General features: G+C 35.5%; 1 protein-coding gene and 1 long non-coding RNA gene across 2 annotated transcripts; both read left to right on the top strand.

Moving 5' to 3' along the window:
- The first annotated feature begins 6,819 nt into the window (after window positions 1-6,819).
- On the top strand, window positions 6,820-16,900 carry LOC146939359 (uncharacterized). The gene is made up of 10 exons (XM_085753059.1): window positions 6,820-7,334; window positions 7,918-7,987; window positions 8,180-10,799; window positions 10,881-11,318; window positions 13,518-14,300; window positions 14,401-14,518; window positions 14,691-14,987; window positions 15,103-15,207; window positions 15,864-16,411; window positions 16,565-16,900. The coding sequence occupies exons 3-9, from the start codon at window positions 8,188-8,190 to the stop codon at window positions 16,407-16,409; spliced, it is 4,899 nt and encodes a 1,632-aa protein (XP_085609185.1). The 5' UTR covers window positions 6,820-7,334; window positions 7,918-7,987; window positions 8,180-8,187; the 3' UTR covers window positions 16,410-16,411; window positions 16,565-16,900.
- Window positions 12,136-13,493, top strand: LOC146939360 (uncharacterized). The gene is made up of 3 exons (XR_015031628.1): window positions 12,136-12,257; window positions 12,355-12,478; window positions 12,868-13,493. It is a non-coding gene; the product is annotated as an uncharacterized LOC146939360 (long non-coding RNA).
- Window positions 16,901-17,266: the final 366 nt, after the last annotated feature.

Here is a 17,266-nt window from a genome sequence, read left to right as displayed (position 1 = left end):
GCACAACTAACAAAACTCCCAAGGAATAGTATAGTAATTTCATGTGTATAAAAAAAAAAAAGAAGAAAAAAAAAGGAATGGGGTGGCCGTGGCCTCCCCTTGTCCTTGAGTGGCTCCGCCACTGGATGGTTTTACATATACAGCATAAATGCCTTGCCAAGTCTGTTATCAGAAGGATGTCTACATAGAATAATGTGAAGCAGATACCACCAACCCTTAATGTCTACTTAAGATGTCTAGAAACAGTGGCGGAGCCAGACAAATAATAATGGGGTGGCCGCAACGGCTTTCCTCTTATAACGGCTCGAACAAAAACCCCTTAAAAATCACCCTTACAAAAACAACAAACCCAAGGTCCTAAATAGGGAACCGGCAGAAGCTGTAGCCAAACAGCAGCAGCTCTGCTCACCCAAGAAGAAACCAGCAGCTAACACGCTCAAAAACAACACCCAAAAGGACGACTCAGAGGCTGCTGTTAGCCGCTCTGCACAGCTGACAGCAATAACACACAGATGCAGCTATCCAAAAGGTGAATGCACCACCCAACAGACCTGCGGCCAATCACCAAAACCAGCAAAAGCAAACGAACCACAAGACCAAAACACAACCCCAACACAGCTGCCAAGGCAGGCTTCACACACACCAGCATGTCCCAGGCAGAACTCCCTCACGCAAGTGAACAGAAACAACGCAGCAGGAGCACTGAACCAAGCACAGACAAAAAACGATGAACCGACACACAGCTACAAAACCACCTCTGAAACAAACAATACCTGCAGCACAACTAACAAAACTCCCAAGGAATAGTATAGTAATTTCATGTGTATAAAAAAAAAAGAAGAAAAAAAAAGGAATGGGGTGGCCGTGGCCTCCCCTTGTCCTTGAGTGGCTCCGCCACTGTCTAGAAATAAGCAGATGGGAGATAATAGGTCGATTCTGAAACAAAAAAATCAAAAAAATGTTTAAACTGTCATTTGTTTTTGGGGTCATATTAATTTTCTAAGAACATAAGCTCACATCTGTTATTTGTTGAAACTGGTGATCTATATAGCAGAGCAGCAGACCAAAAAACAAAACCTAATCACAGTATTGGTACGTCCGCAAGGAACGAAGACGGGCAGTAAATACGCTCACAATTGCGCTGTGACAGAAGTCGATCACCATATCCGTAAATCTACATACATTGCACTTCGATGTCCAGCCATTGTTCAGTCCATATAGTATAATATTTGCATAGTTCCACTTGACTAAATCATTCCCATAATAACAACACAAATGGTGGGTCATGGCCTAATGCAGATGAGCAATACATTCTCAAATGTGGAAGTAAAGAATGATCCTAACCAACACAACACAGTGGGCAACAACCTGTAACTGAGAAATGCCATTCATTTCCTACGTAACATAAAAACAAATAGCTAAAACAATAGCTAACTTAGCTGTAAACAAATAAATATAAGGCAACTGCGCAATTGCATATCAAATAAAAGGATGCATTGATTCAGACCAAAATAGAACTACAAACTTGTCACTATCATGGCTGCATAAAAACCATGTGACCAATAAGTACCAAACAACACAAATAAGAAACCCTGCTAGATTATAACTAAGACAGATCAGCCACGGTCTACACAAAATACATACACCACAAAGACATAAACTGAAAGTGCATCATAAACCAACATACTCAACATATCAACTTCCCAAATCTCCATTAACACCGTCAGCAAGGCAACACATAAATTCAGTTCATGTCCCTCTTTATAGGACACTGCATAAAGTAATGATTAACTTGGTAGACATATTTCTCGTTGATGCCTGTGCTTGAAGGCTGAATATAGCTCTTGTGAGTGCACTGCAAAGGAACGTGTCTCAGGTAGACAACATCAGATCCCGTTTCTTCACTGATCCCAAGCTTTACAGCATGACCGACGCCAAACTTGCGCAATGCACATATAGCTCTCCAGTCACCACCAATTTTGCAGACCATATGGTTTTCTTCCTCACCAAACTGCATAGTGCACTTCCAATGAAACTTGCTCTGATCGAGAATGGTTATCGCAATGTTGTTCTGGAGAAGTGCATCCCGACAAAAGCTTGACCGTGACAGAACCTGCGTCAAAAAAAAAAAAAACAATATTAAACAACACCGCTCATAATAACCATAGCTTCGATATTAAACCAGAAATGATAAGTATGACTCGGTCGATACCAGAAATCCGGATTCAATATCAGCATAATTCAATATATGCACAGTACTACAGCAGAACCGCACCATCCTGCTGTCGGTAGCGCCAGGCATAAGTCTTCTTACAGTTGGAGGATTGTTCATAGGGCACTCTATTTCAACTCCGGCCATGTTTCGTATAGACATGAACATCAGATTTGGTTCCACATAAGTTAGCTTAATCCATGCCCCATTTGCCCCAAGCCGAATGCCATAAAATGTTTTCAGTTGACTCCAACCATCCCTTAAGTAAATTTTGCCTTTCTTCTTGTTAACTTGGACCTCAAATGTATTTTTGTTGCAATCACGGAGCATAACAAATTCATCAATATGCACCCCATACTCTTTCACAAAACAGGATGGCATCCTTGCCTTGTCCTATGGGAAAAAAAATCTTAAATCACACATTCTGAACATTCAATTGAGAAAAAAACTCTAATCGATTATATTCACCCTAAAAGAATTCACAATATAGACAACTTGTGCATAAGACGTAAACTACATACTGAAGATACATCAGCTCCTCTCCATGCATATTTCTAATCTCAATGAGGAAGAGATGTCGATTTGCATATACAATTGTGATCCAAGTACCACCATGGATCTTGTAAAATCGTTGCAGTATCTCCCACCCAGCTGCAAAGTAGACCTTACCATTCTTCTTTTCAACTCCAAGCTCGATCTCGTTTTGATTTGGGTCACGTACCATAACAAATGGAGCTACTTCCAAGCCAAACACACGAGAAAAGCATGCTGGTAGTCTTCCCCTCTTCTACAAAACCAGCAAACCAAGTGACCATATAAACTTCTTGTTGACTACAACGTTAAACAACAATTTCTACATGCAGTTCGTTTATATGAGTGATGGAAGTTCGTTTATATGAGTGATGGAAGACAGAAAAAAAATTAATCCAATACGTCATTCAGAAAACCAAACTTAAACAACATCAACAGTGAAGACGACAGTTAGGTAAAATATATAGATCACTCACACTGCAGCAGTCATATTCCATATGGAAAGTCCTCATGTTAACCAAGTCCTGCTTAACAGCAATGTCGACCTCAGGTCCTGCATTCCCTTGCACTGGCATCAACAAATACCATCAACGTAACTATGATTGTAGTTAAAAAACAAATTGTATATACAAAAAAAACACCTTAACTAAACCTATCCCTTAATCAATTACCTTTGACGGCGACCAACGCTCCAGCAAATGATCTATCCTTAGCATACATTGTGTAGTTCTCCAGACGAGCCATACCTACTCGCAGCAACAAATTCCACAAAGCTATTACCACACCTTGTTATTGGAATGTATGAAATTTTTGAAATGACTTGAGTTACTTGTTACCATTAGGCACTTACATAGAAGAAAAGGATAGAAGAAAATTAAACCAAATCCACCACTCATCAATCACAGCAGGTCTGCTACAAATGTGAAAGGAAGAAAATTTTTGCAAGGAAACAACCTGGCACCAATTGTTTACATCATTACATGCAATGCAAAAAGTAAAGGGGTATCAATGTAATATCCATCCTAAAGTTGGAACCCTAGAAATTTCCCGCTTGAGGAATGGCAGTTCAAAATGTTTGAGTTTTCAAAGGTGAAATCTAAGGCTAACATGCAGTGCTTTGTTTCATTTGTAATATTAAGATAAGATATTAAGATAATAACGAACAAAAGGAAAGAGGAAAGAGCAAGGGAAGAGCAGGGAAAATTACGACTTTTGTTTATGAAAATCCATACAGCAGGATTGTGACAATGATGGTGTTCTAAATGGTAACTAATCGATGAGTTCAACAATTCTTGGAACCAAAATGAAGTTCAATGTCAGCTCATCCAATCCAATACTATTAAGAAGAATTTTTTTTTTATCTGACCCAGTTCCCAAAAAAAATTTCATCTTTGACCCCCTATGAGAATTAAATACGGAAATGACCCACTTTCTAATTTTTTTTTTTTGAATGCCAGAACAAGCCACGTGTCAATCCCCCATTGGTTAATTTTTTTTTTAATTTGTTGATTCCCGTCATTCCAAATGGCGGTAATTTGATTCCCGTCATTCCAAATGGCGGTAATGACTTTTTTCACATTAGTCAAACGACCAATGCTAGCGCGCCACGTGTACGCGTTACTGAAAATTTTTTTTGAATGCCAGAACAAGCCACGTGTCAATCCCCCATTGGTTAATTTTTTTTTTAATTTGTTGATTCCCGTCATTCCAAATGGCGGTAATGACTTTTTTCACATTAGTCAAACGACCAATGCTAGCGCGCCACGTGTACGCGTTACTGAAAATTTGGAAAAAATTTGAAACGGTCCTGGTGGGATTCGAACCCTGATCTGCTTGCACACATGAATTAAACCTTAACCATTGAGCCATCATGAAGAAGTTGATGTTTAAGCAAACTAACAAATATTAATATTGATATTACGTACAGTTTCACATAAAACTTATATTTAAAGTAATATTTTTTTATGCCACGTTAACTATTATGAACCGGTTAATATTATACTATTGGTAAAAGGTAAACATAATTGGTTTTTTATTTGAAAAAAATCTTAACGTATAGTAACACATGTACGTAAAAAATAAATGACAAAATTAATTTTCCCTAAAAAAATGACAAAATTAGTTTAATTTAAATAATTAACTTATGTTAAACCAATTGATATAATATTTTAAAATCAACAGTATATATAAATTTCTAATTTCAACTAATTAAAATATTTTTTTGGTCAAACTAATATGATGAAAATTGAAAGAAAAATTTAAATGCTTGTAAAAAAATTGAAAATTAAAAGATAAGAAAATTAGTTTTAAAAATATTAATAAATTTGAGAGTTCAGAGAACTAATAATTTTTTTATGTAATATTAATATATAAATATATATATAACATTGATGTGATAACGTCAAAAAAAAAAAACATTGATGTGAAATTGTATCTAATGTTAATATTAATGGTTGTTACATTGCTAAAGTTTCAACCAGAACATGATAGCTCAGTGGTTTAAGTTTGATGCATATGAGCTTGCACGGGTTCGATTCTTCCCTCCCAAAACTGTGAAAATTTTTTCCAAATTTTCAATAACGCGTACACGTGGCGCGCTAGCATTGGTCGTTTGACTAATGTGAAAAAAGTCATTACCGCCATTTGGAATGACGGGAATCAACAAATTAAAAAAAAAATTAACCAATGGGGGATTGACACGTGGCTTGTTCTGGCATTCAAAAAAAAAAATTAGAAAGTGGGTCATTTCTGTATTTAATTCTCATAGGGGGTCAAAGATGGAATTTTTTTTGGGAACTGGGTCAGATAAAAAAAAATCTATTAAGAAAGCTAATGAAGTTGAATGATTAGGTGAAACGCACCGTTTTGATTAAATATATAAAGAATAATAATACTAAGTTTTTGTCAAAATAAAAAATAAATAAAATAAAAATAATAATAATCTATCTATAATCTTGACAAAGGAGAACCCTAAATCCCAACTGTTTTTTCGACATTTTGATGTTTTCTTATTTTCTACTAATTTTCAATTATTTTTTTTCCAAAGGTGCCGTATAAAGCCAAAACCATCGTTATCGAAGTAAACATTTGCAGGTGGGATGGCAGAGAAAACATTTGCATGTGGGATGGCAGAGAAACTCATTTGCTCACGTGGCAAACATCCTAAAAACAAGGGATATAACAGATTTTCTGACAATGTTTTTTCTAAAGTCAAAAAGCCTATGTGCCTACAGCTTTGTTTGGAAGAGAAAAGAAAGTAGTAGGAAAGATAGTAAAAGGAAAGATTGTTCAAGGAATGAAAATGAGTAGAAAGTGAGTGGAAAGTTAGATTTTTTTGGTTGTTTGGTATGAGTGAAAGTGACTAGATTATGTGAGGAAAGAAAGATGTATATTTGGTAAAAGACATAACTATCCTTATATATGTATATATTTATAGAATAAATATTAATTTATTTAATATTTTATTTTTGTAATTAATTAATTTTTATTAAAAATTGCCACTACACCCAGTAATTTATATAAATAAAAGTTTATGAAAGAACAATATAAAAAAAACAAGTGCGCTGTAAGCCAAAAGCACAAATTAAAAATTAAAAATTAAAATGATAAGTAAAATGTAAATGTGGAAAACAAAGGGTAGATATGTCATTTCAGCACATTGAATCTTTTCACCATGCTTTCTTCGCATGACTGGACAGAAAGGTTTTTAACGTGGGCCCCTCCCAAAAGATGTTTTCTTTCCTTACTAACAGTGCATCCAAGCAATGGATGGAAAGGTTTTCTATAATCTTTCTTTCCTTGCTCCTTTCCATCCACACTCTTTCCTTAGAACCAAACAGTGCCTACAAATCACATTTCAATTTAAATTTATTATACATACTTTGTTTTGGATTCATCCTATCCTCTATAAATACAGCAAACATTGTTTTGTTCATTGGCAAATCAACACATCCCGTTTCTTCCTTCCTTACTTCCTTTCTTTGAATTTTTTTTCATCTGCCCTTAAATAATCAAAAATTATTTTTCTACCCTACTTTTAAAAAAAATTTCAAAAATGTCATACTTTTTCAGATTCCCTGACATCCCACAACCCTCCACACTACAAGAAAGGTTGTGTATTCCGACCAAAAATTTCCGAGGAACAATGGTTTCTCGCCAAAATTAAGGATTTCCGAGGAACTTTTTCCTCGGTATGTACAAGTCAGAATTTCTGCTCCTCCCTCCTGCAAACTCAGTGCGGCGCACTTTTCCAAATTAAATACCGAGGAACATGTTCCTCGGAAAACATGTTGTCATTATTAAATTCTTTCCAAAGCGTGTATGACCGTTGTAATGTATTAAACAAGAATTTTATATAGGAGGCAGCTAGCTTGTAATAATTTCTCTCAGTAATTTTTACAACAAACTTTTAATTATATTACCTACCTCCCTCTTTTCAAAGCGTGTATAGTCCCCATCCTCCATACAAACTGGTTCTTGTAATGCTTTCCTCTATAAACAAGGATTCTAAACTTTTTCAAGAACTTCTTCATTCTCTAAAAATCATTTTCACTTAAATCATTTGAAATTTAGCATCAAATCATTGTTATTGGTAAGTTTTACAAATGTATTTTTATTTTATGTATATTGTTGATTTAGTTATTTTGTACAATGTTAATTTATCAATTTATTTATAATCTCACTATCATTAACTAGTTATATACTTTTGATCATAGTTATTTATAATCTCACTGTCAATTTCTTGTTGATGCTTAATTTTTTTTCTATTTATTGCTTAATTTATTTATTTTTTATTTTTATTTTTTATTTTTTAAATGTAAGGTTAATTAGTAGTAAAAATGTTAATTTGTAAAAAGAAATTGTGTTGGTAAAAAAAATGTTAGTAAAAAGTTAAGTAGTTTTAAAATATTAGCTTCTTTAAAAAATTAATAAAAATATTAGTTAATAAAAATGTTAGTTAGTGATTAAAATGTTTTGAAAAAAATTTGTTAGTAATAAAAACGTCGTTAATAGAAATTGTTAGTTGGTAAATAGGTAGTAATAAAAATGCTAGTTAGTAAAAATCTTAGTAACAAAAATCTTAGTTCATAAATTTTAGTATATACATGTGACATATAATATGTGTAATTCATGTAAATTGTAAATAACTAATTTGATAGTTTTTTTGTCGTTAGACGTGCATGTTGTCGTTGTTGCCGCTGTTGATTTTTCTGGATATTTTTCATCGGATTACAACTTGATCAGGTTAGTTTCTTAAATTAATTTAATATTATTACATATGTATTTTAAATTTTAAATTTATTTATATATAACTTTATTGATTAAATATGCATGGATATTGGTATAAAAAATATAATATGCATAAATATTAGTTTTTGTTTTAAGAAATGCATAAATAGTTTTTTTTAAATAGAATTTAACCAAATGTGTCAATAGTGCAGAAGATGGATCAATATTATTACTACCGAAGTTGGATGTACGATAGAACATTTCCGGGGAGAACCAAACTTAAACCGCAATTTGAGGAAGGAATTCATGGATTTGTTGCTTTTGCCATGTCACAAAACATTTATGAGAGGGAGGGAGGGATAAGATGTCCGTGTCTTACTTGTACGTGTAGATTGATACAGAGCGGAGAAGATGTCATCAAACATTTAAAAAAAGTTGGCTTTATGGATTCCTATTGGGTGTGGACTAATCATGGTGAACAAATGCCGCCTATTAATACTGGGTTCAATGTGAACACACATGCTTCATGCAGTGGAACACATACAGAGAATGTTGAACAGTTTGACATGATGGATGATATGATTGGTGACGCTCTTGGAGTGAACATGTCTTATGATGAGCCGGTTGAAGAGGAGCTACCCCCGAACAAGAAAGCACAAGATTTTTACAACCTGTTGGAAAAGATAAATGAACCGTTGTTTGAAGGATCAAATGACTCTAAATTATCCATGTGCGCGAGACTTTTAGCTGCCAAGTCAAATTGGAATGTACCTGATAAGTGCTTGGAGCATTTTGTGAAAATGCTTTTGGATGCTACTCCCATCAAAGACAATCTTCCAAAAAGTTATTATGAGGCCAAGAGATTAGTGTCGAAGTTGGGATTAGAATCTAAAAAGATTGATTGTTGTAGTAATGGGTGCATGTTGTTCTATGACAATGAATTCGGTACAAATGATGGTGCACTAGAGGAGTGTAAATTTTGCAATGAACCGAGGTATGTTGTTCGCAATGATGATGTTCACCGTAATCACAAACGAATCCCGGTTAAGTCAATGTTTTACCTGCCAATAATACCAAGACTGCAAAGGTTGTATGCATCAATGCAAACTGCTGGTAAAATGACCTGGCATTACTACAATAAGTCAACTCCACCTGAGATGCGACATCCTTGTGACGGTGAGGCATGGAAGCATTTTGACCGTGTTCATCATGATTTTGCATCAGATCCACGAAATGTGAGATTGGGATTATGCTCTGATGGCTTTACGCCATATATCCAAGCATCTGCAACACCTTATTCTTGTTGGCCAATTATTGTTACCCCGTATAACCTCCCTCCTGAGATGTGTATGTCAAAACCTTACATGTTCTTGACTTGTATTATACCGGGACCATCGAGTCCACTTGATGGCATTGATGTGTTTTTACAACCCTTGATTGATGATCTGAAGAGGTTGTGGATTGGTCAATTGACATATGATATTGCAAAGAGGGAGAATTTCAATATGAGGGCGGCTTTGATGTGGACTATCAACGACTTTCCCGCATATGGGATGTTGTCTGGTTGGAGTACTCATGGTAGACTTGCTTGCCCTCATTGTATGGAGAAAACAAAGGCGTTTACTTTGGACTATGGAGGAAAGGCTTCATGGTTTGACCATAGGATGTTTTTACCAGAAGGTCATGTATTTCGGAGGAAAAGAAATATGTTCAGGAAAGATAAAATAGAAAAAGATGGTCCGCCTCCTAAGATATCATCTCAAGAAGTGTTCCGTAGGGTCCGTGGGCTATCGAGATTCCCAGATGTTGGCAAAAGAATCAGATACCATAAATATGGGGAAAAGCACAACTGGATCAAAAGAAGTATTTTTTGGGACCTTCCTTATTGGAAAGACAATTTACTGAGACATAATCTTGATGTTATGCACATTGAAAAGAATTTTTTTGACAATATACTTCACACAGTGATGAATGTCTCAGGTAAAACAAAAGATAATGAGAAGGCAAGACTGGATTTGTCGGTGTATTGTAAGAGACCAGAAATGGAACTACAACCTCTTCCAAATGGAAAATTTCGAAAACCCAAGGCTATTTTTAGTCTAACCTCTGATGAAGCAAAATCTGTTTGTATGTGGTTAAAAGAGTTGAGGATGCCGGATGGTTATTCTTCAAATTTAGCAAGGTGTGCCGACGTCAACAAGGGAAAGGTGCGTGGGATGAAAAGTCATGATGGTCATGTTTTCATGGAACGCTTACTTCCAATTGCATTTAGTTCATTGCCAAACAATGTTATAAAACCATTGACAGAAGTTAGTCAATTTTTTAAAGATCTTTGTGCTTCAACTCTAAGAACGGATGAACTTGTTAAAATGGACCAGAATATGCCAGTCACTCTTTGTAAACTTGAGCAAGTTTTCCCACCGGGTTTCTTTGATTCTATGGAACATCTGTCGGTTCATCTCGCTTACGAAGCCATGCTCAGAGGACCTGTTCAATATAGGTGGATGTATCCTTTTGAAAGATGCATGGGTGATGCAAAGCGATGTGTGAAGAATAAGGCTAAGGTTGAGGGATCAATACGCACAGCTTACACATTGAAGGAAGCAAATTATTTTATCTCTCATTACTTCAAAAAATCGACATTGACTCCAACAAACATACAAAATGAAGTTGATGCTGCAAGTGGAAGTCACTCATTTGCATTATCGGTCTTTTGTCTTCCCGGTCGTCATGTTGGGAACAAAGACTATTGGATGAAAGATAAAGAGTTGCGGTCGGCTGAAGTTCATGTGTTGATTAATTGCACTGAAGTTAAACCATACCTCGAGTACGTCCATCATGTATATGTTTATTTTAATCCCTTTTTTTTTTTAATATTACTAAAGTTAACTTTTGAATTTCACCACAGGGCATTTTTGAGTTGGGCAAATGTTGGTGAACAACAATCTTCTGGTTATATATATGCTAATTTTCCAGAATGGTTTAAATATCAAGTATCAATTATTGAACCTACTAGAGGGGTCAGTCATCTGAGAGGACTAGCTCAAGGGCCAGAGAGGCTTGCCAAAGAATATCACACTTACTTTGTGAATGGATATAAATTTCATACTCATGCATGGACGGTGGGCAAAAAAACATATAACAGTGGTGTTTACGTAAAAGGAGTCGGAGAAGGAGGTGAAGATGACTTCTATGGCGTGATTAAAAACATATATGAATTGTCTTACCAATATGTAGAACATGAGAACAAAGTTGTGTTATTTTACTGTGAATGGTTTGACCCTTCTAGGAATGGGACAAAAATTGACCCAATCACCAAAATTGTTGACATACGAATGGACAAAAGGTATAATGCGTTTGACCCATTCATCATGGCACATAATGTAAAACAAGTGTATTATGTACCTTATCCTTCGTTTCAGCAACGCAAACGAGGATGGTGTGCAGCCATCAAGACAAACCCAAGAGGTCACATTGAAACGAACATCCCAATTGAAGAAGCAGCTTACCAAGATAATGAAATGTCATCTGTTCCTAATGAAATTGAAGTCGAACCAATTACAGGTTTGGTTGACGAAGAAGTTGGTGGTCAAGAAGTTGAAGTTAACTTGTTGGATGACAATGAGGAGGTGGCAGATAGCAGTGGAGATAACATGTCTTACAATGGGGGTGATACAGATAGTGATGATGACATATAGGATTTTGATTAAAATATTTGTGTAACATTTCAATTTCTTTGAAATATTGTGTAGCATTTCAGAGTAATGATGAATTTATTAGTTTTAATGTGTCTTTATCTTCTTTTTTAGTTGTGGAATCTTGTTAACGAGTGTCTCTGAAACACTCTTTAAACATTACTCCCTCCGGTCACATATATAAGCAAAAAAGTACTTTTTAGATTCATTCAATACTTAATGTATTTGGTCTCTATATAGACCAAATACATTATGTATTCAATGAACCTAAAAAGTATTTTTTTGCTTATATATGTGACCGGAGGGAGTATCTATTGTGTAGCATTTCTCTTAGTTTTTTTTATAGGTAATTTCTCTTTGTTTTATCGAAACACATTTTTCACTCTCCCGCTCGCTTTTTTCATGTGGCGCCTTCTAGTTTTCAAGTTATTTCATTATTTTTTTCTTTTTCCTTTTTTTTTCAACAACAAAAATCATTTTGATACATTGGAGCTAGCACTTTCCTCTGTCTCACTCTTTCTCTCTCACAAGGCTAGATCCAGCGCTTCTCATTCTCTCACAGAACCAAACTCAGTCAGTTTTCCTTCTCAGTCAGTTTCCCGATCCCTATCATCTGAAATTGCCAAAGCCTTGAACTTATATACATGGTGGAACTCTTCACGTTCTGATTCTCTTTCTTTTTTTTAGGTTTAGGAGGAAGAATGGCGTGGATAATAGTGAGAAGAGTTCGAACAAAGTAATCCAGGATCTCAGCACCGAATCCTCCCTTACTGTCACACAACCATTGAAGAACTCAATCAATTATTCAAAGGTATTCTCATCCTTTTGTTGTATGATTTGGTGATTAGGGTTTATAATCTTTGGAATATTTTTAGTGATTCTTCTCAAATCTTTCAATATAAGCTAAGAAGAACCAAGCTGAGTTGACATTCTCCATTTTTGTTTTTGATTTATCGCTGAACCCACAAAACCCTTTTTCCCCAAAATTCCATTTTTCATTTTAAGTTGACGATTTCTGGTGGATATTTATGATTTTTTTATTCAATTGGTTATTCAATTAGTTAGAGAAGCTTTCCAATGATTTTGATGAAGTAGAAAATTCTGTTATTGATCTTGGAGGAGAAAACATTACAGGTTTTGGTGGCATTTCCAAAGAATCCATGCTAACTTCCAACATATCAATAACTTTACTTATTGTAGGTCTATGAGTAGGAATTGTTTGAATGCACCACAGGTTTTGAAGGATTCAGTCATTTTCTTTATATCAGAGTAATTGTATCTTTTTATATTCAGAGGACCTTGACTTTCAAGGAAGTCTTCTATATGCTGATTGTTCCTTGTTATTTTGCTGAATTGTGTTTTTATAAACTTCCATATCCTAGCTTTATTTCGGCATATTATGACAGCAATAAGTGGTAGTAACATTCCAGTACCTATGAAACCTATCAAAGTCCAATGTAATATTTGATTATTTTTAGAATGCATTAAATAGTATCTTATATTTTTTTTGAGCAAATATATAGTATCTTATATACATATACTCTTATAATCTTAGTAGGAAATATAGAAGCAAATTGGCTTATATTTGTCTATAAGATGTGCTTAATATTTAATAAGGAATACTAATATATTTGAGAGAAATTTGTACCTATAACCAGCTTCAACACTTTGCTTTAGACTGAAACACAAGGTTGGTTAAAATTAAGAGTTCTTTGCTCTTTTCTTTGCTTGTGCTACTGCTATATACATTGGAGCACTCCCAGTAGCCATATTTGTGATCTCTGTTACTACATTTTGGAAAATTTTGGCTATTTTGATCTCTCTTACTCATGTTTATTATTTTTGTATAGTTATTCAGTCATGCCACCCAAAAAAGGTGAAAACAAAAAGGGTACTAAACGGAGGACGAAATTCGTTGAACATATAGTTGAGACAGACCCGTCGTTACAGTTTATTCCGATGCCGACTCAAAATGACCATGGTTCTTCAACGGTACAGACTCCACCAACTTACTGTGCACCATTTCCTACACAAAATCCATCATTCCCGACACTCACTCAACCATTATTCCATTCTTCTACTCCACCCACATACATCACTACTCCATTCCCTACACCCACTACTTCAGCTGTCCATTCCCACTCCCCAAATTATCGTTCACATGTCCCTACACAATATCCATCATTCCCGACACACACTCAACCATTATTCCCTTCATCTACTCCACCCACATACATCACTACTCCATTCCCTACACCCACTACTTCAGCTATCCATTCAAACTCCCCAAATTTTCGACAACGTCCACTTATTCCTGGACCACGTTTAAATCCACCAGGAGAATTCATGAATCTATTGTCTTCACAACCATCTGCTGAAGTCTTCATGCCAGTACCCACCATTTTGAACCAGGAGCAACACCATGATCCACAACATGAGCTGCCACATGTACAACAAGAGCAAGAACATGAGCAAGATGAGGGACAATACCAAGAGGATGAGGAGGAAGACCAAGAGGAGGAGGAGGAGGAAGGCCAGGAGGAGGATGATGATGAGGAGGACGAGCAATTTATTGAGCAACATGCAAAACATCCAATCTGTAATCGATTTATTATCGAGCCTATTGATCGAGGGTAAGTATTAACAAATTAATTTTATATTTATATTTTGACTTAACTTTTATTAATTTTTGAATTTAACAATTTAATTCATATATTTCTAATTTTTATTTAGGTTGGAGCCCAATGCGGTCGTAGCCAAATACATTAGGTTGGCAATACAAACCAACTTCAAGCAATTTTGGAAAGCTTATAGTGATGTTGATGAGGACTTGATTTTTCGTTGGTTTCAGGTAACTTGAAATAAATACATATAAGTTCTTATTCAGGGTCAAGTTACTATAATGCATCTGATTTAGTTCATATGTTTTATTTGGGAACTATGTTTACAGTAATCAATTTTGTGAGAGGTAAAAGCATGTTTATAAAAATATAAAGTTGATTTTGATAATACATTTGATGCAGAAAAAATGTGTTTGGGAGTCTCGCTATGATGCTCAGGTTAAGAAGAATTTTCATTACCGAGCTCAAAACCGTTTCTCAGATATGATGTCAACATTTAGACGAAAGCATGCTAAAAAACCTGAATGGTATCCAAAGTTTATAGGAGTAGACATTTGGCCTCGCTTAGTAGATCATTGGGCTACAGATCCAACATTTAAAAAACGTTCACAAATTGGCAAAGTTAACCGAGCGTCAGAGAAGGGAGGTTGCCTGCACGCAGGTGGTTCTGCAAGTGCTTATACAACCAGTCAACGCATGGTAAAAATACATTTAATTCTTAATTTTATATATTTGTATATATTTAGTTACTCATAAATTCTAACTAACTTTATTTTTGACCACTTATAATTAATTTTATGTCGTGCTAAATTAGAAACGCACTCTCGGGCGACTTCCATTTATTAATGAATTGCACAAAGAACGGTACATGAAAAAAGGCAAACGTGAATATGTTGATTCTCGTGCTAAAACCACTCAGGTAAATTTACAATTTGATAATATTGAATTGTCTGATTTATTCTTTTAACTGAATTTATGGTATTATTAGGAAGTGTATTCAGTTTGATGTTAGGTGAGAAATTGAGCATGAAGTACCAATAGAAATCTTGGTATAATGAACACTTGTTGCTTTGTACTTAGTCCTCAAATACGATTAACTGGTAGGATAATGGTTTATATATGCATGTATGAGGCCTTGCCGCAATTTTGGCTGTTGTTACAGGTGTTGTGCCTGTTCCGCTAAGTCTGTTTCGGCTGGGAGGGAGTTTTTTGTGGTTCTGGCTATTTATTATATCAGGGGCTTTTATTTCTTTTTGCTGGGACTGTTCTATTCCATATTGTGCTCTTGTTGGCATTAGTTTGGTATAGTCTGTCTTGGCCCCTTTGTATTTTTCTTGCCGTTTGCACTTCTGGTGCGTGGCTATTAATGAATACGCCGCTTCAAAAAAAAAATGTTGAAATCTCTTGCTCCTAACCGGAAAAGATCCTCCTGTATCTAGCTAGCAGCCCAGATAGACCAGAAAATACTAACCCACACTCAATAATATTAGTACTCATGTATATATTAGTTGATGATTGGTTAATTATCTAATTAGTAATCCAATTTGATGTCTGGTTTATTCATTTACCAAACAGGAGGGGTTTGATGAGAGGGCTAATAAGGTATTATCTCAATCTGATGGCTCATCTCCGACGGGTACAATGTGTTCGCTTGATCATTCTACCGCACAAACCATTTGGAAGGAAACAGTCGGACGTGGAAAAAGTAGCAAATATTATGGTGCTGGAACCATGTCCTCCAATTTGGTACACAATAGATGTATTTATGAACGATCTATTGATGGAGAAGGCGGTTCTCGTAATGTGGAGATGACCCCTGAAATGCTGACACTGATACAACAATTGAGTCAACAGACGGAGGCTCGAAATCAAGAGCTTGAACAAGTGAGGACTCAGAGTCAAAAAGAGCTTGAAGAGATGAGGACTCAGTTAAAACAACAACAAGACTTTTTCATGCAAGAAATTCGGCGTAACAGAGAGTTGGTAGAAACGATGGAAAAGAGGGTTGATAGACTGGACCGTAGACGTCGCCGACTCTTGCCTCAACAAGACTCTGGAAATAATGAATCTCTTTCCTCAAAAGATGGTGATGATGATGATGAGGACTCAGAAAATGCATGAAGGTATAAATCATGCTTTTTCATACATTTTGCTGTGATTTTGCATATTATTTGTTAAGTTGTTACCTTGCTTTACCGTGATGCTGTTTATTGTAGTGTTTATGTTAAGGCTTGATGAAATTTTAAAAGATTTTATTCTCTCTTGTAACCCTTCAGATGTCAAAAGGGATAAAGGAATGCATCTTTGGGATTCATGTTCATCGGAAGAAATTGACCGCTGTGTTGGAGGAGTAGATTTCATAACATTGGTATGAGCTTTTCTCTTTTTGAATCATCATAAGTTTGATGATTTGGTGCTACTGCTTCGAGACTCTGCATATGTTAGTTAGGATTAATGCTAGTTAGAACTAATTAAGTTGTTTTAGTATTAGTATTTGTATTTGATATGTTTCTCTTTGCAATCAAATAACAATGTCTCTTGTCAACATATTTGTAATCCTAACAATATACATTAACAACTTCGCTGCTTTTTGAATGGCGTTGTTTTTTGAATCTGCTTGGGGTCTGTTCTTGCGGTTTTTTCAGCTGTCATGTAGCAGGTTTTTGGTTCTGCTGTTTGGTGCTTTGGAGGGTTGTGCATAGCTGTTTTTTCTGTTTTCTGTTTTGTATTTTGCCTCCATTTGCTGCTAGGCTTTTTCCCCTGCTACCACCCTCGGCTGTTGTGTGTTATCAGTTGGCTGGGGTGTGTTTTTTGGTTGTAACAGCTTGTCACTTTGCACTTCTTGTGCGTGACCTTCAATATATATATGCCAATTCAAAAAAAAAAAAACTTCGCAGCTAAAACCACTGTAATAGGCTTGTTTTTGCTGTTTGGTGCATTTTCTATCGACAAGCTTTGTTAGTTGTTAGAGCAGCAGT

Source organism: Medicago sativa, chromosome 3 (genome assembly GCF_051527215.1).
Source record: "Medicago sativa cultivar Bolivia chromosome 3, Bolivia_mono, whole genome shotgun sequence".
NCBI classification, from domain to species: domain Eukaryota; kingdom Viridiplantae; phylum Streptophyta; class Magnoliopsida; order Fabales; family Fabaceae; genus Medicago; species Medicago sativa.
Note: the sequence above shows the minus strand (reverse complement) of the source record. Positions and strands in the feature narration are given on the sequence as shown.